General features: G+C 39.2%; 1 protein-coding gene across 2 annotated transcripts in view; it reads left to right on the top strand.

Annotated features, from left to right (window-relative positions):
• Positions 1-24,771, top strand: part of MLLT3 (MLLT3 super elongation complex subunit) — a 277,045-nt gene that overhangs the window by 196,652 nt on the left and 55,622 nt on the right. For both annotated transcript variants that reach the window (XM_004004397.5, XM_042243478.2), the window contains exon 5: positions 7,343-8,050. In XM_004004397.5, the coding sequence (XP_004004446.3) occupies positions 7,343-8,050 (708 nt within the window). The remainder of the gene's footprint in view (positions 1-7,342; positions 8,051-24,771) is intronic.

Raw genomic sequence — 24,771 nt, 5'->3', positions numbered from 1 at the left:
TTGGGAACTCTTCCTGTGGTTGATATGTTAGTTAGGTTGCTTTAATCTGTTCTTCAAGGCCTTGTTCTTTTTCCTTTATGATTTTCACCTCTTCATATTTTCAGTTCATAATTTGAGATTTCTTCCAGTTGATCCTTTAGTCACTGTTAGTCACCATTTACAGTCCATCTTCTCTTTTAATTTATCTACCGAATTATTCAGCTTTAAATTTTTCACTTAATTTATTTTCTTAAAATCTGTAGAAATTACTTTTTGCTCTCTACTTGACTCTTCTTAAGTAGTCACACCATTTTTGACCTCACTGTTTTGTCCCTGTCCTTCGGGAAATCTGTTAGGTCTGTTCTCTCTTTCTCTCTCCTTTCATTGGGTATGTGGTTCACATGTGCATTGGGGTTCAGGTCGAGCTGTTAGTGAACCTTAGGGTGTTTTAATCCTATAAAAAACCCTCAGCCTGGCACGGTAGCAGCAGGCATGTTGTATATTTCATGTATACTTGGAGGATGCTGTGCCTTCCTTCTAATCTTCTTGCATTCCCAGCCTCAGGAGGAAAAGGGGCTCTTTCTCCTCTTGAGTGCCCCCTGAGCACACACTTGTGCAGTTATGTATGTGTAGAACTCTTCTGGGTCTTGCTTGGAGCCCAGAGCAGAACAAGTCCTATACCAGTCCTCTTTCAAGATGCTTATAATCCATGGCCACATTCTTCAGGCCCTGCTCACTAGCTGCTGGCCTCTATATCACCAGCTGGCTCAAGAGAAGCAAATGGGTTGGGTTTGGGATTGAAGTGGAGAAGATAAGTCAAATCCAAGGTTCTTTTTCTCCCCAGAGTCTTGACTTTTTATGCTTTATTCATAGCCTCACTTGGTATTTCATCCCTCTTGTGCCTTTATCATGTGTTTAGTGGCATTACAGAAGAAATTTCTATTTGGAATGCCTAACTTTGACTGTCATGATTTTCTCCAACCCATATGCATAACCTCTTGGACTTTACTAGAAAGTGGACTGTACTATACTTGGACTAGTCTAGGAAATGCCCTTTTAAGATGCGCTTTGGACAAAAAAACTCCTTTTGGAGAGTTTCTTGGTTTCAGATACACTTCTGAGACAGTTTATTTGTTCCTATGCAAATTTTATGAAACAAGACATGAATGATCTGAATATCTTTATGCAACACAGAAGCCAGTTACAGTAGGATAGGGACCGAAAATAAGAGAATAGACAGATGAAGAAATAGGAGCTGGAGGAAGAATCAGCTTTGTGTTATCAGTAGTGCTAGGAAAAGGATGTAATAACATGGACATTGAAAGTCATGTATAATCAGAAAACCTTTTTCTGGCCAATAGTCATAATCTGTTCTTTTCATAAGCCATCTACTGGATTTGCCAACAAGTAGTATTAGAAGAGATTATGAATTAAAGGGACCCATTCTGTTCCAGAAAATTAAAACAAGGAAGCATTCAGTTGAATCTCAGTGGATGAAAGAAAATACTGTACCCTATATTCACATGTTGTAAAGTTAGTACAAACGTATGTATATTTATGTTTAAACATTGGCCTTAAATATTTGAGATTTGAATTATGCACACATGTTCTCCCTAATATTGATATTCAGTTTGTGCTAATCAGCCTCAGGCAAAGAGAATTTAAATTATACAACATGTGTAAACTTCACATTGAATGGTAATTAGTCTGTGCAGCTTAGTGACGCTTAATATTGAGGTTAATAGTTCAGTAAAAAATTTTAAAAGTCAGTGACTTGATCCCCAGTTTACATGGGATTGATAAACTGAGAATTAGTGAAAGCTTCTATTCTGTGTCAGTAAGAATTTACTTCCTGATGTTGTATCTAAGTCTCTGTTTACATTTATTATATGTATGAATAAGGAGGCAGGTGACTACATGTGAACTTTGCCCTTTATCACAGGCCCAGGCCAAAGAAAATGTAACCTTCTGGAACAGAAACTGTTCTCTCGCCTTTTTGTTATTTTCTAAATTTTTGTCTGGGGTGTTATTATGAAATATGTTTCCCTTCTTTTTTGCTTTTCTTTTCTTTTTTTTTTTTTTATGTTTCCCTTCTTAACTTTGAGTTGCTTTAGCTTAAAGAAAGCTTTTTGATAAAGTGGAAGCAGCAAGAATAATTGGTTACTTGCTTATATTAAGATTTGTTGGGTGGGTGAAAAGGTGACAGTAGGCATTTAATACCTAGACCAACATGGGGAGTAAAGTTATAAAACTTCTTGAGTTTTGTATTTAACATCATATGTATGTAATTAAGACAAGAACTTGAACTTTCTATGACACAAGAACCTATGTTGTTACCACTATGTACTTTGCCTTAAGAATTCAGTTTGTCCTACAAAAGGATTTTGCAAATAAATCATGGAAGGACCCCTATAGAAGTCCTTTTTTTCCTTGGTGCAGAAATGTTATTATTTTTACATTCTTAACTCTAGAAAATATGTTAGTAGGTTAAAATTTGTGTATTTATAAAACTGTATGTAATACTCCATGAAGACTGAATATTAAACAGCAGTGCTTGGGTGTCCTAGAGCCATAATTAGAATACTGTTTGCAAATTGCCAAAATTCAATGGGTTAACAAACCAATTAAAAAAAAAAACCTCAAGGATATTAGATTTCAAAATATTCTTCCTTAATTTAGTTTGTCCATTATACTTTGTATTTGTATTTATTATTCATAGTATTGCTTAACATGCCAGGAAATGTCTTACAATAGAATTTATAAAATAACGTCCTTTCAGTAATATGAATATGTACTGTCTTTAGTGTTCTGCTTTTAAATCTCAGATTAAAATATTTTATAAGGAACTATCTACTTTAATGGATAAAAGCATGTCTTTGCTTAGTAACTTCATTCATTTTATAATTTTTAAATCAAATGCTCACTTGAGAATAACAAATGGAATGATTGGTATATGTCATTTTGTTGTTGAGCAAATAAGATACAACCTTTTGTAATAGGAAAAATATATATTCCAGTATTGTAAAACAATAATTATTCATTTGGGATATGGCTTTATGAAGCTGATCTATATATATTTGTGTAGTCTGTTTTTGTGTTTTTTTTTTTTTTCTTGTATAGACCCAATTGGTAGATTGTTCATTTTCATGAAAAGCATAAGTCTTTGACTACTGGTCTTTCCTGGGTCCTGCTAGGTATTTAAGGAATATAAGATTGGTTTACATATCGTTAGACTTCAGTGGGTAAGTTACAGGTGAAAGATAATAATAGGTTCTAGTTGAAAACCTGGGCATTTATTGCCTGTGGTTCTGTTAGGAGGTGGAAGTAACCAGGAAAGAGCTTGCCTTTTAGTATTGGTCTGGATTTTTGCATGTCCAGATGCAAAAATCTACTTTATTTTCTTCTGTTTCTTCTTCTTACTATTCATGATAGAGGTTCAGAAACTGGTAAGTATGAACTCAGATTGTGTTCCTAGATAGAAAGCTTATTTATAGGTTTTACATTCTGAGGTATTTATATGAATAAAAATATTGGTAACATTTAAAATGAAATAGAGATTAATTCTTTCCTCATGATTATACAGTAGTAATTGCTGGAAAATTTTCAGTCCATTTGATGACCATTAGGTGAAATCTTTGTTCTTTTATTTATTATTTTGCTTGGAAGTATAGTTGACTTTCAGTGTTTCAGGTGTACAGCAAGATTGATTCAGTTATACATATACACATATATTATTTTTCATTATAGGTTATTATGAGATATTGACTATAGTTCACTGTGTTATACAGTAAACCTTTGTTGCTTGTTGCCTATCTATTTTTTAAATTAGAAATCTAGCATTGTATTCATACTATCAAACAAATGGATCAAAATGTCATAAATTTTTAGTTAGGCAAAAAAGTTCATAGGTTTTCTAAAATATATATATTATGCATATTATTTATATATATGTATAGAAAAGCTTTTCTACAATGCTGATAAAGGCTTGAGAAAGAATATCAAAAAAGAAAAAAAAGAAAGAGATGGAGAAATTGGAAAACATAAACTAAATTAAATGGGGGCACTGAATATGAACTTAAAAAAGTGAGACAAACTAGATAAAAGTAAAAGATCATCATATAGTCCAGTTGTTTTTAAACGTGGCTGCTCATTAGAAACATCTGGAGCTTTGGAAAAAAAAAGCAATACATGGGCATTTGTATTTTTCAAATTTTCCAAGATAATTCTGATATGCATCTGGATTTTAAAAAGTGATTACAGGTTTTTCTAGTAAATGGTAGTTTTGATGAAATAGAATTCTATTATTTTTCCATTGACCAATCAAGATGCAGTGATATTAAATGAGTAATAGTTACATAATCACAATGGTAAAAGATGTTTATCAGTTTTCGCAATCAATAGTCAGACCAAAAAATTGATAATTACATTTGTCAACCATGATGGGGACATGATTAGCCTAACAATATAAAATAGTTACATATGATTTGGGGGGTCAAGCAGGGTGATGTGGTAAGTAGAAGTGCAGAAATATACATGTTTTCATTTCCACAGCCAAGTCTGTGTCTTTGGGTTGGTGCAGTTAATCCATTTATATTTAAGGTAATTATTGATATGTATGATCCTATTACCATTTTCTTAATTGTTCTGGATTTATTTCCTGTTGGTCTCTTCCTTGTCTTGTGTTTCCTGCTTAGAGAAGTTCCTTTAGCATTCATTGTAAAACGTTTAGTAGTGCTGAATTCTCTTAACTTTTGCTTGGCTGGAAAGCTTTTGATTTCTCCATCAAATAAGAAGGAGAATCTTGCTGGGTAGAGTATTCTTGGTTGTAGTTTTTTCCCTTTCATCACTTTAAATATATCATGCCATTCCCTTCTGGTTTGTAGAGTTTCTACAAATCAGAAATCAGCTGATAACCTGATGAGAATTCCCTTGCATGTCATTTGTCATTTTTCCCTTGTTGCTTTTAATAATATATCTTTGTCTTTAGTTTTTGTCAGTTTGATTACTGTGTGTCTTGGTGTGTTCCTTCTTGGGTTTATCCTGCCTGGGACTCTCTGTGCTTACTGGACTTGGTTGACTGTTTCCTTTCCCATGTTAGGGAAGCTTTCAGATATTATCTCTTCAAATATTTTCTCAGGTCCTTACTCTTTCTCTTCCTTCTGGAACCCCTATAATGTGAATATTGGTGCATTTAATGTTGTCTCAGAGGTCCCTTAGGCTATTTCATTTTTTTGTTTGTTTTTCTCTTTGTCTATGCTTTGTCCTGTAGCGGTGATTTCCCCATCCCATCCTCCAGGTCATTTATCTGTTCTTCTGCCTCAGTTATTCTGTTGTGGATTCCTTCTGGTGTATTATTCATCTCTGTTTGTTCTTTAGTTCTTTCAGGTCTTTGGTAAACATTTCTTGCATCTTTTCCATTGTTTTCCCGAGATCCTAAATCATCTTCACTATCCCTAAATCACTTTAGTGATATCCTCAATCACTTCACTATTCATTATTCTGAATTATTTTTCTGGAAGGTTGCCTATCTCCAGTTCATTTAGTTGTTTTCCTGGAGTTTGATCTTGTCCCTTTATCTGGGGCATAACTATCTGCTTTTTCATTCTGATTAACTTTCTGTAATGTGGTTTTTGTTCTAGCTGCTGTGGGATTGTGGTTCTTCTTGTTTCTTCTGTCTGCCCTCTGATGGAGGAGACTAAGAGGCTTGTGTAGGCATCTGGATGAGAGGGATTGATGATGGGAAAAACTGGGTCTTGCTCTGGTGGGCAGGATCTTTCTCAGTAAAGCTTTAATCCAGTTATCTGCTGATGGATGGGATTGCACTGTTCAGTCTGGGGCGACCCAGCCCTGGGGTCTGTGGGCTGTATGGTAGGGTTAACTGTGAACTCCAAGAGGGTTTACACCAAGGGGGAAGTGCAGGACTTCCCCCAGGACTGCTGCTGCCAGGGCCCCCATCTTTGTGGTGAACCCCGGCCAATCACACCTCTACTAGAGACCCTCCAACAGGTAGTTTTGATTCAGTCTCCTGTGGGGGCTCTGCTCCTTTCCTCTGGGTCCTGGTGTGCACAAGATTTTGTTTGTGTCCTCCAAGACTGGACTCTGTTTCCTCCAGTCTTATGGAATTCCTATAATCAAATCCCTCTGACCTGCAAGGGCAGATTCCCTAGGGATTCCCAGTGTCTTTGTAGGATCCCTAGTCTGGGAAGCCAGATGTGGAGTTCAGAACCTTCACAACAGTGGGAGAACTTCCTTGGTATTATTGTTCTCCAGTTTGTGGGTCACCCACCCGTCAGGTGTGGGATTTGATTTTATCATCATTGTGCCCCTTCTACCCCCTCATTGTAGCTTCTTCTTTGTCTTCGGATGTGGGTATCTTTTCTTGGTGAGTTCCAGCGTTCTCCTGTCAATGGTTATTCAACAGCTAGTTGTGATTTTGGTGCTCTCACAGGAGGTGATAAGTACACGTCTTTCTACTCCTCCATCTTGAACAAGAAGCCCAAAATCTTTGTTCTTTTAGATTTTTATTTCCCTCCCCCTGCCTTTTTTTTTTGGTGTTGTTGTTGTTGCTAAGTGGGTGGGAGACATATTCCTTAACTGAAGAAGTTTGGTTAGAAAAAAATTGCTCTTTATCTAAAATTGAGAATTCTTTTATTTCTTTTTGAGGTCTTGTGATTCTTCATATTAAAAAGTTATTAAAAGTTAATATTATCTACCTCAGCATGTGACCCTTGGCTGTTTTTTCCAGCCTCCTTTTCAATCTTCGCTGTAGTTGCATGCCACTCCCTAAATATAATCTGTTTTAGTTGATTATAATCCATGGCCTCCATGTACCTTTTCATTCTTATATTTCCAGAAATTACCTGCTTATCCTTGAGGACCTAACTGAGGTGTTGATTCTCCACAAATCTCTGACTTTTTATTCTCTCCATCCCCCAGCAGAATTAATTCCCTCTCTTCTTTTTGCCGTCATAGCCCTTTACAGGTTGCTCCAAAACAGCTAGCTCTTCATCATGGATGTGTCATGGTTATTAAGAGTGGGGGCCATGTGGTACCCAGCTTTGTCTCTTCTAGGACAAGCATCAAGCGAACATTTGTTGAATTGAAATGTTCAGAACGCCATGCTTGTCATGATTGAGAAAACAACTTGCCTCATTAAATTCCTTGATCACGGTTGCCCGCACTCACTGTCGCTTGCATACCCTACTCCCCACCTGTTCTATGGTGCTTGTCGGGTTCTATTAAAATGCACTTGGGAGCACTCAACAGAGGATCATTTTGAGGAGCTGGAGTGCAAGAGGACTGGCGTTTATCCTTCATTGACGTTTCATTTTGAGAGTTTGCTTTTCTTCCCACCTTTCTGCAGGATCCTAACAGGAGTATCCATACCAGCAGCAGCAGCAGCAGCAGCAGTTGTAGCAGCAGCAGCAGCAGCAGCAGTAGCAGCAGCAGCAGCAGCAGTAGCAGCAGCAGCAGCAGCAGCAGCAGTAGCAGCAGCAGCAGCAGCAGCAGCAGCACCAGTTTTTCCAAGCCTCACAAATTAATGAAGGAGCACAAGGAAAAACCTTCTAAAGACTCCAGAGAACATAAAAGTGCCTTCAAAGAACCTTCCAGGGATCACACCAAATCTTCCAAAGAATCCTCTAAGAAACCCAAAGAAAATAAACCACTGAAAGAAGAAAAAATCGTTCCTAAGATGGCCTTCAAGGAACCGAAACCCATGTCAAAAGAGCCAAAACCCGACAGTAACTTACTCACGATCACCAGTGGACAGCAAGATAAGAAGGCTCCTAGTAAAAGACCCCCTATTTCAGATTCTGAAGAACTCTCAGCCAAAAAAAGGAAAAAGAGTAGCTCAGAGGCTTTATTTAAAAGTTTTTCTAGCGCACCACCACTGATACTCACTTGTTCTGCTGATAAAAAACAGATAAAAGATAAATCTCATGTCAAGATGGGAAAGGTCAAAATTGAAAGTGAGGCATCAGAGAAGAAGAAATCAACTTTACCACCATTTGATGATATTGTGGATCCCAATGATTCTGACGTGGAAGAGAATATGTCCTCTAAGTCTGATGTGAGTAGTCTGCTTGTTTTTTCTCCTTTCCCTTGTTAATTTTTCGATAGCTTCAGGATAAAGATGGAGGAAGAAAAATGACAGTTGCACCATAAAATGGTAGCAAGAAAAGAGACATGGCCTAGAGATGAATTTCCTTGACCAATGGAAAGAAGGAAATGAAATCACTAAGGAATCTGCAGATGTGTAGGCTATGATTTAAGTTCTTTAAGGAAAGATATATTCCACAGTTTAATAATGGGTCATTTGAATAGCAGCTGAAAAATCTAGATGCTCATCAGAACTTAGTTGCTGTGCTTTTCAGTAACTGCAGATTTTGGAAAGTGAGAAGAATGCAATGAAACGAGAATACATCAGAAAGTAGATTTTAAAAATAAAATATTAGGGTACAGTTACACTGTTGATCTTTTTGTTGTAGAATTATGTAGTTTGTTTACATAGACTAAAAATTGGCAATAGTATTTTTTTAGTACTTTTATTGAGGCACAGTTTTTATAACAATATATTTTAAATGTGTGATTTGATACATTTTGATGTATATGTGTGTCATGAAACCAGATAATAGTATTTTCAAGATGAAATATTTAATTTTTCCTCCCATAATATAACTGCCCATTTGGAAAGGGGAGGAGTGTATAATCTTCATTACAGTGTTTGCTGACGGGCAGTATTATCTTTTGTGTGTTACTTAAAGAATATCTGGCCGTCTAATAATCCCCCCAAATATTGTTTGATGTTAAGACTTAAACTTACAATTACAGATTTCTTAGAGTTGGAAAGGAATTTCAGGTTACCTATTCTCACCGCCTTCCATTGTCGGAGATCCTGCGTTTCTAGTGACAGTACCATTAGCGATTCCTTTCTGTTTCTGGAGAATGAACATGATTTACTATGAAGTTATCTCTTCCTCACTTCCCACTTTTCTCTAACTTTGGTCTTCTGCTGTTACTTACAGTCATGATTGGTCCCACTAATCTCTTTGAATTGTCAGTATTTCTAAACAATGGTCAGGGAGGACTTCTGGCTAAACATCGCCGATCATTTTAGAATGCTTCTGTTTCTGTTACATAGACAGGCTACACTAAAGTTCCTAGCTCAAAGGCTGACAAGGGCTAGGAGGCCTTAGCAGATTCTCCGTTTGCACTGGTCTGGGTAGAAAGGCAGCCAGGCTTAGGACGTGGCATCAAATCAAGAGACTACCTCCTCCCTCCCTACTTTCTGTAGAGTATTTTGAGCTCATGTCAAAATTTTAAATAAGATTATGGGCAGAGCAGCATATAAACACTGGAGATGGGGTAATCTGTTGCAGTGTTTTGTAAAGGCCTTAAAGTGATCATTTGTGAAGTGGAGATGAAAGCAGTGGATTTCACAAGCATTTATTTTTCCTCCTTTGCTTTATTCCTCTCCTCTTAATTCAAAACTTGCTCTCAGTACAGAAGTTTTTTGGTATGTTTGACTTTTATCTCAAGTCACTCTGAAATGTTCACTGATGCTGTTGGGGTGTGACCAGTCTATCAAGATCGTCAAGTTTAGCAATTTTGTCTCTCCGTATTCTGTCCCGTTGTAGTTCTTCTAGAACAGAGGTTTGTGATTTACTAGTGAGCCATGAAATCAATTTAGCATGTCATCACTAGCATTAAAAAAGGAAACAAGAATATATTGTAACTAGTATGGGTAAGTAATGGTTTGTGAAATTTTTATTTTAGGGACTGTGTGTATATTTCTTACAGTAGTAGGTCATCACAAAATTTTGAAATGCACCTTTCTTGAATATTTGCTGATTTGTGAGAAGACCAAATAACATTAATAAAACACTATTTAAAAAAAAATCCTGTGTTATTTGGTTGCATTGAATCATGGTTGTGGCTCGGGCTTCAGTAGAAGCAGCTTTCGGGCTCTAGAGCACAGGCTCAGTAGTTGCCACTTGGGCTTAGTTGCCCTGCAGGATGTGGGTTTTTAGTCTCCTGCCAGGGATTGTGCCTGTGTCCCCTGCATTGGAAGGCAGATCTTAACCACTGGACCACCAGGGAAGTCCCCATAAAGCACCATTGAATGAGCTTTCTACATGAAGTTTTCACAAATGATCTTCCTCTAACTCTGTGTATTCTTAGTTTTGTTTGATTCTTGCTCCCCCCACCTTTCATATGTAATTTTTAAGATACAACTTTTCCTAAATTTCATGTTCAACTTGATAAATTTATCCAAAGCAATATCTTGAAAAACCTTCTGGAATGAAGAGTTCGAGTTGTAATTCTGTTTGGTAGATAGGAAATTTTTAAGATGGTTCATGACATATTAGAGCCACCTATCCATCAATCGTAACGGGTTTTTGTAGTAGTTTGCATCTCATACAAGGAAAGCCTTGAAAGATGTTTGGGTATTCAGTTGAGTTGCTCAGTTGTGTCCAACTTTTTGCAAGCCCAAGGACTGCAACATGCCAGACTTCCCTGTCTATCACCAACTCCTGGAGTTTGCTCAAACTCATGTCCATTCAGTCCGTGATGCTAGCCAACCGTCTCATTCTCTGTTGTCCCCTTCCCCTCCTGCCTTCGATCTTTCCCAGCATCAGGTTCTTTTCCAGTGAGTCAGTTCTTTGCATCAGGTGGCCAAAGTATTGGAATTTCAGCTTCAGCATCAGTCCTTCCAATTAATATTCAGAACTGATTTCCTTAAGGATTGACTAGTTTGATCTCCTTGCAGTCCAAGGGACTCTCAAGAGTCTTCCCCAACAACCCAGTTAAAAGGATCAGTTCTTCCATGCTCAGCTTTTTTATGGTCCAGCTCTCACATCCATACATGACTACTGGAAAAGCTTTAACTACATGGACCCTTGTTGGCAAAGTAATGTCTCTGCTTTTTAATATCTGCCTAGGTTTGTCATAGCTGTTCTTCCAAGGAACAAGCATCTTTTAATTTCATGGCTGCAGTCACCATCTGCAGTGATTTTGGAGCCCAAGGAAATAAAATCGGTCACTGTTTCCATTGTTTCCCCACCTATTTGCCATGAAGTGATGGGACCAGATGCCATGATCCTCGTTCTCTGAAAGTTGAGTTTTAAGCCAACATTTTCACTCTCCTCTTTCACTTTCATCATGAGGCTCTTTAGTTCCTCTTTGCTTTCTGCCATAAGGGTGGTGTCATCTGGTGCTCGCTTCGGCGGCACATATACTAAAAATAGAGTGGTTTCATCTGCATATCTGAGGTTATTGATATTTCTCCCGGCAATATTGATTCCAGCTTGTGCTTCATCCAGCTTGGCATTTCACATGATGTACTCTGCATATAAGTTAAATAAGCAGGGTGACAATATATAGCCTTGACATACTCCTTTCCCAATTTAGAACCAGTCCATTGTTCCATGTCCAGTTCTAACTGTTGCTTCTTGACCTGCATACAGATTTCTCAGAAGGCAGGTTAAGGTAGTCTGATATTCCTATCTCTCTCAGAATTTTCCACAGTTTGTTGCGATTCACACAGTCAAAGATTTTGGCATAGTCAATAAAGCAGAAGTAGATGTTTTTCTGGAACTCTCTTGCTTGCTTGAGACGTTCCCTTGGTGTGTCTAATTTTCTTGAAGAGATCGCTAGTCTTTCCCATTCTATTGTTTCCCTCTATTTCTATGCATTGATCACTGAGGAAGGCTTTCTTATCTCTCCTTGCTATTCTTTGGAACTCTGCATTCAGATGGATATATCTTTCCTTTCTTCTTTGCCTTTCACTTCTCTTCTTTTCTCAGCTATTTGTAAGGCCTCCTCAGACAGCCATTTTGCCTTTTTGCATTTCTTTTTCTTGGGGATGGTTTTGATCACCTTCTCCTGTACAATGTTACGAACCTCTGTCCATAGTTCTTCAGGCACTGTGTCTATCAGATCTAATCCCTTGAATCCGTCACTTCTGCTGTATAATTGAAGGGATTTGATTTAGGTCATACCTGAATGGTCTAGTGGTTTTCTCTAATTTTGTCAATTGAAGTTTGAATTTTGCAATAAGGAGTTCATGATCTGAGCCACTGTCAGCTCCCAGTCTTGTTTTTGCTGACTGTATAGAGCTTCTCCATCCTCAGCTCTAAAGAATATAATCTGATTTTGGTATTGGCCAACTGGTGATGTCCATGTGTAAAGTTGTCTCTTGTGTTGTTGGAAGAGGGTGTTTGCTATGACCAGTGCCCTCCCTTGGCAAAACTCTGCTAGCCTTTGCTGTGCTTCATTTTGGGGTTGTTTGGGTGTAAAATCAACAACTGTACTTTCCTTATTGGTTTTCTAGTCGTGCTTTTATCGTTGCTGCTCTTGGTTTAATATTTTACATATAGGTGGTAGAACAGAAAAAAATTGACTAAAAGTTGTTTCACGTAAGCCAGGGTCCAAAAGACTATGTTTGCAAAGGAGGATAAAAGAGGGCTGAAATTCCCTTTCTCCACTGGTTAAGGTAGCTTGTGTTTGGCCTTTCTGCTACCTGGTGACCCTTCTGTGGTTAAGACCAAAGGAACAGGAAGCAATTGTAATGGAGAGCTCTAAGCTACCCCCAGCCTCCCTTGGAAAACAATTGATTGGATAGCTTGGGACAGACCCACCTTCAAGAACACCATTCCCATTGTCCTGGTGGTGAGCCTGTCTGCATCTCAGTAAGTAGGATCCGAAGACCTGATCTGTCTGTGGACCTTTCTGGCTTCATTATTTGAACATCAGTCAGATTTATGTTCATTGGTGGAGGGACGGGTAGAGGGTAATTTTACACATGGCAGGCAGAGATCATGGACTTTAGGCACAGTAGAAGGACACCAAAAGAAATTGAACCAAGTATGAGGAATTGGGAAGGGCCAGGGAAAAAAGATGATTCACCTGGTATGTCTGTGAAGAAAGTATCTTGCCTTGGCACAGGATAGTTAGAATTAAAAGGAAGATTTTTTTAAAAAGGCTTTTCCATAATTAAGTTAGATTTGGGTTTTATATAAAAAATAAAAATCAATGCTGTTAAGATGGATTAGGAAGCTTAGATTGTTGATTCGTATGTTTCTTCATTTGATTCTCTTTGTATGTTTCTTGGTTATGATTTTTATATACTTTGGTTTTTTAAAAATATTTACTTATTTATTTATTTGGCTGTATTGGGTCTTAGCGGAGACACATGAGGTCTTCTGTTGCAGAGCACAGGCTCTGCACTTGTGGCATGCACTCAGAAGTTTGCATTTTGTGGGCTTAGTTGCTCTACGGCATGTGGGATCTTAGTTCCCCTACCAGAGACTGAACTCATGTCCCCTGCATTACAAGGCAGATTCTTAACCACCAGACCACCAGAAAAGTCCCTGATTTTTATATACTTTATATATGAGTAGAGAAAAAAGAAGTGCATCCTTGGTTTATATGCCTGTATGATTTTTGAGGAACCATTTATTTGTTGATGTGCATGTGGGTAGGGAGGTAGTAATCAAGTAATTAAGAGTCTGTACTCTGGTGTCAGACAGGCTGTTGTTGTTTGTTTAATAAACTTTTATTTTTGTATAGTAGGCTGCAGTCCATGGGGTTGCTAGGAGTCGGACACGACTGAGCGACTTCACTTTCCCTTTTCACTTTCATGCATTGGAGAAGGAAATGGCAACCCACTCCAGTGTTCTTGCCTGGAGAATCCCAGGGATGGGGGAACCTGGTGGGCTGCTGTCTCTGGGGTCGCACAGAGTCTGACACGACTGAAGTGACTTAGCAGCAGCAGCATACCCAATTAACAATGTTGTGATAGTTTCGGGTAGACAGTAAAAGGGCTCAAGCCATATATGTATGTACATGTATCTATTCTCCCCCAAACTCCTCTCCACTAGGCTGCCACATAACATTGGGCAGAGTTCCCTGTGCCATGCAGTAGGTCCTTGTTGATTATTCATTTTAAATATAGGGCTGTGCACACATCCATCCCAAACTCCCTAACTATCCCTCCCCACTATTCTTTCCCTCTGGCAACTATGAGTTTGTTCTCTAAATTTGTGAGTCAGATAAGCTGTGTTTTGAATCCCAGCTCTACCAGTAATCTTGGGCAAATAATTTGACCTTCTATATTTCTAATTTTCTTTTCTTTCATTTTTATTTTTGTGAAAGAGAGATATTGCCTTTACTTTTCAGGATTATTGTGAAAATAGTCAATTTAGGTAAAGCACTTAACACACTAACCAAAAAATGTTATGAGCTATTGTTCCGTGATTTGGCTTCTGGCAGTCCTTAGTACCTATAGCTTTGAAGGAGATATTTTTATATTCAGTAATACTTTAGAATTCTAGTGTACTTTTTCAAGTGTGAGTTAAATGTTTTAAAGGGGAAAAAGCACTTGAAATGTATGTCACTTTGCCCTGGATTTTGTGTTGAGGAGGTATATGGCCTTGATAGTGATATGCACGTGTAATATGGTAACTGGAAAAACACAGGACAGGAAATCTCAGTATTAAATCAAAAGTTAAGCCAAAGTTTCCCAGGATCTTTTTAGCTTTTTAATTAAATGAAATAAAGGGCTAGGGCTTACCTAGTACTGCATTGGTAGGCACTTGGTAGATTTTTTGTTTTATTGCTATTACTATTAAAAGAAGACATCCTAAGACATGATTTATCTTTGGATTACTATTAATATGACTGAAAGAGTAATTTTTAAATAGGATTTGAAATTCCTGAAATGCTTCTCATTTTTTTTTTATTTATTTTTTTTAGTTTTTTTATTTTTTAAATTTTAAAATCTTTAATTCTTACATGCGTTCCCAAACATGAACCCCCCTCCCACCTCCCTCCCCATAACATCTCTCTGGGTCATCCCCATGCACCAGCCCCAAGCTTGCTGCATCCTGCGTCAGACATAGACTGGCGATTCAATTCTTACTGCTTCTCATTTTATAAAGAAACCTAATATTGTCACATAAAAGTCCATCAATAATTTTCCTTTGCAGAATTTGGGAGGTGGAAGCTGGGAGGGTGGGGAGGGAGGCAGGAGGACTGTTTTCATAGTGGGTGAACATTTAGCAAAGACTGGAAACAAGATAAGGCCCTGTTTTTGTTGTATATGTAAATGTCAGCATTAAGAATATTTTGCATTTAAGAACTTAGGTAATTCCATTAGAGTAAAGCTGTTCTTGGTTGAAGAATTCATCTTTTTGTAGCCATAACAGTTACTTGTGACAAGTGATTGTTCTTACTAGTAACTGGCACTAACTAGCAGCAAGAAAGGGTAAGGATCCGAGTGTATCTGGGTCAACTAAAAGTTTGTAATTCTGTTTTTCATTAACCTGTTGAAACTTTAATTTAGAATAAAAACAAATCCTTTAACTGTAGTTAATTTTTTCTTTTAATTTAAATTTAAATTTAACTGTAGTTATATTTTTCTTTTTCATGTAACTCTGCTTCTAACAGGGAAGGCAATGGCACCCCACTCCAATACTCTTGCCTGGAAAATCCCATGGACACAGGAGCCTGGTAGGCTGCAGTCCTTGGGGTCGCTAGGAGTCGGACACGACTGAGCAACTTTACTTTCCCTTTTCACGTTCATGCATTGGAGGAGTAAATGGCAACCCACTCCAGTGTTCTTGCCTGGAGAATCCCAGGGACGGGGAAGCCTGGTGGGCTGCCATCTATGGGGTCGCACAGAGTTGGACACAACTGAAGTGACTTAGCAACTGCTTCTAAAGGGAAGTTCATTGAGTTGATGTTGTTTTGTGATATGAGGAATTTTGGTATTCATAGCAGAAAAGAGGGAAAGACAGTAAAAGAAAATTGAAATAACCATTTATGCTCAGATTCAGTTATGGTAGTAATTTCCTTATCATTGCCTTCACTTTTTTTAAAATCTTGCTTTGTAGAGATTTAATCGTAATTTAAAAGTACAGAAGTTAAAAGTTTTCATTATGTTTCCTTGTAAATGGGCAGACTATATTTGGCAGTGTGAGAAATGAAATTTTAATCGTATCTTGATAGTTTGGCTTACCAGTGTTTTCTTAGATAAAATCTTGACAAAGAACAATGAAATCTCATCAGATGGAGTGGGTTTTCCCGAGGGTGGTTGGTGGTTCAGATACAGAGTAAAGACTTCAAACCAGCTTAGCAGAAAGTTTCTTTGGAAAGAAAAAAAGGAAGAAGGAAAAAGAAACTCTCCTCCCTGCACTCCCCCCCAACCCCCGCTTTTGTGGTGCCTCATTTCCTCTGGCCCCGCCCTGTCCCCTGCCCTGCTTACACTGTCTGGAGCTGGCAGTAAATGTCCTGCTGTTGAAGCACTGGCCTCAGGTTTTTATGTGATGGAACGCTGTGGCAGTCAGAGAAGAAGGTCTTTATTGTGCTTTCAAAGTGGCTTTTTAATGACTTGTAATTCCAGCACATGCAAGAGCTGTAAAGTCTGTAAGGATGGTGAGTGAGCAGCTGGAGAGGCCATTCATTAAAGGGCTGCCCTGACCCTCTGGGGAGGGGGGTGTTCTCTTGTTCTGGACTCCTATTCTCTGCATATTATAACTGGAAATAAACAGTACCTGAAGGCGTGTACTTCTCCTCTGTAGATGTAGCCCTGGGGTGGAACAGTCTTTCACATCCTTGCCAGAAAGGTAACTTTGTCCGATGCCAGGAGACATTGCACCTGACCTGTTTCCTAATGCTTGGTTGGTTGGTGCCTGCTGTCTGTGCTCATCGTGATCAGATGGAGGAGGCGCAGCCTAGCCAGTCCTCTGGTCCTTTGTTCAGCCACATTCCTCACTTATTCCAAAAAGGATTTGAAACAATTAAACCGGATATATTAAAAAACTAAGAGGCTCCTTCTCTTCCTTGTTTGGGTGCTATACCATGCCCAAATGGATTTTCAGTTTTTAAGTTAAATTATTCCTTAGAAGCCCTTAGGTAGCTGAGGGTCATGAACAGACAGGGGGCCCTATCATTGAAGAGTTGGTTGTCATCAAGAATTGCCAGCCCTCACCATTTTCACTTGCTTGTATTGAATTTTCTTTCTCCCAGTAAATTTCGTGAGCCTCCTTCAAGGAAGCTGCTTTGCCTGTTCACTGCATTCTTGTTTCTTATCCTAGGGCCCGTGATTTTTATGTCATTGTCCCATCTGTCATCTAGACACAAAGTCAAGGATGTGTCTCAACATGGTATTTGCACAGCTAGCTTTACCATGTCATCAGGATGCCTGATATTTGTAGCTAAACTTTCCTTCAGTGCTTTCTATGTGCCAGTCACCCTTCTAAGTACTTCGCTTGTTTTTACTCACTTAACTCTCAAAACAACTCTGTGAAAGACTCATTATTCCCGTCTTACAGATGGGGAAACTGAGGCTCAAAGATTAAGAAACTTGCCCAACATCACCGTGTTTAAAGTAGAGCCAGAATTTGATCCTACTTGGTAGAGGATGCACTCAAGAGGATTCAGGGGTGAGGCAAATCTTCCTGTTCCAGGAATTCATATTGTGACTGCAGAGATGTGCTTCATGAAATTGGTATCATTGCTGTGAAAGACTTTTGTGTTTACTTGTGTGTTGGCCAACTCTGGTTGGCATGGGTGATTTTAGTTCCCCAATCTGGGATCCCTCCTGCCGTGGAAGTGCAGAAACTTAACCAATGCACCACCAGGGAAGTCTCGTGTGTGTGTGTGTGTGTGTGTGTGTGTGTGTGTGCGTGTTTCGATGAAAGCCTTGGATACCGTATTTCTTATTCCATTTATGAATCCTGTTTCTTTGACCTATCCATTTGTTTGGGCTCTACCAGCAGCCTTCAGGAGGTGACAGGTTGTCTTCATGGGTGGGTTTGGCATGCACAGTCAGAACTGAGGGATGTGCAAAGAAACATCCAGGGACCTCTCACTTCATACATATATTCACTTAAAATAAAACCGACCCTCATAGTTCTGAATTTTAGCATTATTGTAATGTATCATCAGCACTGGTTCCCAGCTCTCAGAAGTTTCCCCACCTTGCTTCTGTGTGAGAATTTATGTTTAACAGAGCTGAGCTGTAATTTTGAGCTTTCCCAGAAGGTGCCACCAAATAACAAATGCTGTCCTCCAGTTTGAAGATTCTTTTGAATCTTCTAGTTCCATTTTGTAACTTCATGTTACAATGCCTCTAAGGTATTCAAAACATCGCCTGGGCTTTCTTTGAATTAGGAGACAAGATAATGCAGTGGATTTAGGTAGAGGGTGGTTTTCCTTCAGTGTCTACGTAATTATTTAACCAAGTTTGAGAAATTGTTCTCAGTGGGTGACAATTTATGACTGTAAACTTTGAAGGCAGTGTCAAGGTCCACAAAGAAAAATTACCCCTAAGAGGCTTCTTTAGGTCACTAAAGGTGACTGCACAGTGAGATGTGCCCAGATAAAGTCAAAGATCCTTCTATTAGGTGAAAGAAAATGGAAAAGCATTTACTGAAGTGTGTGGAGACAATAGGCTTTGCCTTTGAATTCTGAAGATGTGGGGGATGGGGATGGTGGGGGCTTGGGATAGGGAGAAATTGTCAGAGTTGGTGACACAGAGAAAAGGGAATTTCCTTTCCTTGCTTGGTCATGGGAAGAAAAGATATGCGTGGGGTCCTCAGAAGTTGCTTAAATAAATAAGTAAGGTAATTACTAGAGTGCCCTGGTTTAGGAACTCAGTGTTTAGAATCACAGGACTGTTTTTTTGAAAATTAAATTGTTGACCCTTGCTTTATTTTCTGACTCTTCTTCTGTTTGTGCTTTAAATAGGATAAAATCATCATGTCCCTTTGAGTAACTACAAACATTTCCTTCTAAACATGTTTGGTTTCAGTGTTCTCTGATTACATTTGTCTTATTTCATGACATTTGAAAATATTTATGTGGTAGGTACTCCTATATACAAACACGGTATTAGGTGGTACTGATGGTACAACATTGGAACTTAGGCTCAGTTTTGAAGGAAGGGAGGCATGCATTAGTGGGGTTCAGGGGTAGGTGGGTAGGAGAAGGCGTTCTTTTTTCTTCTTTTCCTTTTTTGGCTGCACTGGGTCTTCGTTGCTGTGTGTAGGCTTCCTCTACTTGTGCTGAGCGGAGGCACCTGTCTAGTTGCAGCCCATGGCCTTCTCACTGTGGCGGCTTCTCTTCTTGCTGAGCGTGGGCTCGTGGGCTCCAGTAGTTGTGGCACATGGGCTTAGCTGCCCCGTGGCATGTGGGATCTTCCAAGACCAGGGGTTGAACCCGCGTCCCCTGCATTGGCAGATGGATCCCTAACCACTGCACCACCAGAGAAGTCTGGAGAAGGCAGTTTATGACTGGAGGAACAAATAGACAAATCTGTGTAGACCTGACTGGAAATGAAGAGAGCTCTTATGTATGAATCCCTGCAGTCAATTTACCAAACTGGTTTGTCAGGAATGAAGGAAACCTTAGTTGAACTCGACTTCGTGAGGCATGTCCTGGTCACATACAGCCTCTTATTTATTCTGTATAATATGTGAGATAGATTTTATCCCCCCTCATTGTTACTGTGTGAAAGCAGCAGGGCTAGAATTTGAATCCAGGTCTGACCCATGCCAAAGCCCATGTACTGTACCATCGATTACACCTTGTTGAGAAAGAAAGAAATTGCATCAAATTAAAACCACTGTGGGACTGATTAAATCTTTTCAAGAAAAAAGCCTAATTAGTAGCATTAACTCTCTGACCTTCTGGCTTCCTCTGACCCTCTGACAGTGGTACCACAGTTCAGTGAAAGGCAGGGAATGAGAAGTAAGATGTATTAGTCATGTACTCATTGGAAAAGACCCTGATGCTGGGAAAGATTGAAGGCAAAGGGAGAAGGGGGCAGCAGGGGATAAAATGGTTGGATGACATCACTGACTCAGTGGGCATGAATTTGAGCAACCTCCAGGAAATAGTGGAGGATGGAGGAGCCTGGTGTATTACAGTCCATGGGGTCAAAAAGAATCAGACATGGCTTAGTGACTAAACTACCACAAAGCCATCGTACTTGGGTTCTTGGCTATGAATAATGGGTGCAATGAGCTGCTTTGATTTCCACAGTGCTGATCAACTCATGCTTTATATCATTTTCAAAGCAGTAGGATTGCAGAATATATTAAGAAGTGATGGTTCTTTAGAGTCTATCCAAGGGTACTTACTGATGTACTGATTTACTAGCTTTTTTCTTGCATGTTATACCAGAGGCTAGGACACAGCCAGAGTGACTATGTGAGCTCCCATCTACCACATTGTATTGTCTTAAGGTTGTACTTATAGTCAAAGGCTTTAGCATAGTCAGTGAAGCAGAAGTAGATGTTTTTCTAGAATTCTCTTGCTTTTTCTATGATCCAACAGATGTTGGTGATTTGATCTCTGGTTAGTTCCTCTGCCTCTTCTAAGTCCAGCTTGTATATCTGGAAATTCTCAGATCACATACAGCTGAAGCCTAGCTTGAAGGATTTTGAGCATTGCCTTGCCAGCATGTGAAATGAGCACAATTGTATGATAGTTTGAACATTCTTTGGCATTGGAATGAAAACTAGCCTTTTTCAGTCCTGTGGTCACTGCTGAGTTTTCCAAATTTGCTGGCATTTTGAGTGAAGCACTTTAACAGCATTATCTTTTAGGATTTGAAATAGATCAGCTGGAATTCCATCACCTCCACTAGCTTTGTTCATAGCGATGTTTCCTAAGGCCCACTTGACTTCACACTCCAGGATGTCTGGTTCTAGGTGAGTGACCACACCATCATGGTTATCTGGGTCATTAAGACCTTTTTTGTATAGTTCTTCTGTGTATTCTTGCCACCTCTTCTTAGTATCTTCTGCTTCTGTTAGGTCCATACCATTTCTGTCCTGTATTGTGCCCACCTTTGTGTGAAATGTTCCCTTGGTATCTCCAATTTTCTTAACGAGATCTCTGGTCTTTCCCATTCTATTGTTTTCCTCTATTTCTTTGCATTGTTTACTTAAGAAGGCTTTCTTATCTCTCCTTGCTATTCTCTACAACTCTGCATTTAAATGGGTATATCTTTCTTTTTCTCCTTTGCCTTTTTCTTCTCATCTTTTCTCAGCTATTTGTAAAGCCTCCTTTGACAATCACTTTGCTTTCTTGCATTTCTTTTTCTTGGGATGGTTTTGGTCACCACCTCCTGTACAATGTTGTGAACCTCCATCCATAGTTCTTTAGGCACTCTGTCTACCAGATCTAATCCTTTGAAACTATTACGAATGTAGAGTTCCCTTGTCCTAGAACATGGCCATCCCTGGGCCCAGGAGAGGCATGGCCCTCCAGCATCAACTTGGAATCTAAAGATGGAACCAAATCAACTTTCTAGTGGTAGGCTGTAAAATGTGGATTTTAATGATAATGATGAGATTATGAATGCAAACTTCCACTCAGGTATTAATTCATGCAAAAATTTTAAATATGTCATAGACAAAGGCTTAATGTTTTTGTTTAGTAATTTACTAATAGTGTTCTATGAAGACCCTGTGTTGGTAGGTGTTCTTGTAAAGATTAAGAGGCAAAGCTGCGGTCTAGGAATTTAGTGATTTATAATCCACGGTCATCATGTATTTTTAATTTCAGTAGTGTTTCTAAGGTGTCACTTTCCACTTGGCCTAACCTTAGATCATGTTGTGAATCAAAGCAGAGTGTTGCTGAAAGTCCACCCTTGATTAAAATGTTTAGTATCTGACACATTCTACGTGAGATAATCTGACACATTTTCAGAGTTGTAAAGCGCTCACTCTATCTACATGTTTCCTCTTCTTTCTCATTATTTTCCAGGGTTATTTTAATTAAAGGTGAACATCAAACTTGTTGCTAATCTTTTGATGGATTATTTTATTTATTTATTTTTTGGCCACATTGCACAGAGCATGTGGGATCTTAGTTCTCCTCCCAGGGATCGAACCCACACCCCCTACATTGGAATCACAGAGTCTTAATCACTGGATGGCCAAGGAAGTCCCATCATGGGTTATTTTAAAGTGCTAGGTTATCTGATAACCTTAGGTGAGAGTCATGCCTTACACTTGCTTATGAAGCTTGCCTTCACTGCCCAGCAACTAACTTTCAGAAATGTGCAACAAGTCACCTCTCCACTTCTATGTTTTTATTTTTTCATACTTAAAACAGTATTTGTTTATTTGGCTGTACCAGGTCTTAGTTGTGGTACGTGAGATCTTTTTCAGTCACAGCATGCAAATTCTTAGTTGTGACATATGGCATCTAGTTCCCTGACCAGGGATTGAACCTGGGCCCCCTGCACTGGGAGTGCTGAGTGTTAGTCACTGGACCATCAGTCAGAGAAGTCCCTCCTCTCCATTTTTAAAGATAAGCCATGCACTGTCCTCCTTGGATTGTACAATAGACCAGTGAGTCTCAGATCCCTCTCCCAAAACTAAGGTTTAAAGGAAGGTGGTGATGTATTCCACATTGCCTGTCTTTTTATCTTCATCTTGTTAATAGCTTTGTTGTCTCTCTTCCCTTTTTAGAAAACCCTCCACAGCTTACTATGTACTCTTTTAAAGATATAAGACCAAATTTGGAAGGTATGAACATCTTACTTTTAATACAGCATTTATTTCACCCTTTAGAAAGCAGGAAGACTTTGGAAATTTCCTTTTACAACTTGTCTTTTGCAGAGGAGACCTTGAGACCAGGTTTTATAACCTGCCCAAGATCAGGATGCTGTCATTGCCCCCCAGAAAGGCCCTCAGAAGGGAGGCGCCTAGTTGATGTACTGTTGTTATGTCCAGTTGCAACAGTTTATAACCCTTCACACATCCTTTTCTCAAACTCTTCTCCACTTGAACATTTTTATCTGCTTCCTAATTGAGTGTAAGGAGATCCAACCAGTCCATTCTGAAGGAGATCAGCCTGGGATTTCTTTGGAAGGAATGATGCGAAAGCTGAAACTCCAGTACTTTGGCCACCTCGTGAGAAGAGTTGACTCATTGGAAAAGACTCTGATGCTGGGAGGGATTGGGGGCAGGAGGAGATGGGGACGACAGAGGATGAGATGGCTGGATGGCATCACTGACTCAATGGATGTGAGTCTGGGTGAACTCCAGGAGTTGGTGATGGACAGAGAGGCCTGGCATGCTGCGATTCATGGGGTCGCAGAGTCAGACACGACTGAGCGACTGAACTGAACTGAATGAGTGGTTTTACCCACTAGGCATGAGACCTCCTGGTCCTGCATCTCACTCTGCGTCTCTTTGTTGAATGAATGGCCCTTACATTTCACATCCTCAGCAGAATCTCCTTGAAAAGCCTCAGGTCACATCTAAGTGAGGATAGGGTGTTAGTGTCGGTGGGTATTACAGAGATTAGTCGGTGGAAGATTTGATAGACCTGTTCCCTGGTCATCCGTGAATTGTCATAGGGAAGACACCAGCCAGAGTAATCATGGGTTGGTATATTTCGGGGAGGGGGGCGGAAATCATGATATGGACAAAACAGAAAATGGCACGTTTAGATATCTGACAAATCAGAGGCCTTAATGTTGTTTAATAATAAAAACATGGGAAGAGCTTTAAAAACCTCCAGCATAAATGAAGCCTTTGCTTGGACAAGCTGATATTCTTACCAGGTAGAACTTGAGTTGGGTCCTACTCCCTCCTACCCTCCGGTGTCTTCTGAATCTGCCTCTGTGTCCTGTTGTTCCCCTTAGTCTCTTCGACAAGAGGAATGAAGAGAGTACAGCATCTTTCACACCAACCAGCCTCTCATATAGCCTCCAGCTCTCCAGTTAACCCTGATGCTCTTCACGCTATAATCTCTTCACTTCCTTTCCTGCTGACAGACATCTCAAAAGCTCATTCCTCAACCCATTGTGGTTTGGCTTTTAGAATCTCTCCTTAAAGCTGCCACTGGTAAAGGTCACCAGTGCCTTCCAGATTCTTATGTAGAAAACATCTTCTAAGTATTGGATTTTACCTTTCTGGCATCTCTGACTTGCTTTTCTGTTCTGTTCCTTGGCCCTGTTATGTCTGCCCTGACCCCTCTAACCATTCTCTGTGAGTCTCTTCCAACAACTGATCTTCCTCTACCAACCTTATTTTGCCATCCCCAGTTTCCTTTCTATTCTATAATCTCTCCCTGGACAATCACTGCTTACTTGTCTCTTTCTATTCTCAGACCCTTCTCTATATAACTGTCTAAAACATTGATAGATTCTGGAAGGAGATATGTGAAAGAATCTAAAACAACTAGTTAAAATGGTACTGTGGATCATTTTCAAAATATCTTTAATATCACTATTTTAAAAAAGTATCTCATTATTTCAAAATCTCAGATTCTATGTATGCTAAATACTAAGTTCTCTCTTTTCTTTTTGTCATCTTTTATTATGGAGAATTTCAAATAGATACAAAATATGCAGAATAGTATAATGAACCTCCCTGTTCATTCATCTCTCAGCTTCAGCAGTTATTAACAGCTGACCATTCTTGTTTCAACTATAGTATCATCTACTTTTCCCCCAGTATAATTTTTAATAAAATCCTAGATGTCATGTAGATTCACTCATAGATATTTCAGTGTGACTCTCTAAAAGATAAGAACTTTTAAAAAACAAAACTGAAATATCCTATCACATCTGAGCAAATTAATAAGTCATAATATCAAATATCTAGTCATTGGGCAATTTGCAATAGAATCAACATTTGTAAATTTTCTTTCTGTTGTTACAGTTTGTTTGAATGAGGATCCAAGTAAGGCTCACATTTTGTAATTTGTAAAGATGTCTTTTAGGTCACTTTTAATCTATAGCTTCTCCAAGCAACATGGCAT

Source organism: Ovis aries, chromosome 2 (genome assembly GCF_016772045.2).
Source record: "Ovis aries strain OAR_USU_Benz2616 breed Rambouillet chromosome 2, ARS-UI_Ramb_v3.0, whole genome shotgun sequence".
Classification (NCBI taxonomy): Eukaryota; Metazoa; Chordata; class Mammalia; order Artiodactyla; family Bovidae; genus Ovis; species Ovis aries.
Note: the sequence above shows the minus strand (reverse complement) of the source record. Positions and strands in the feature narration are given on the sequence as shown.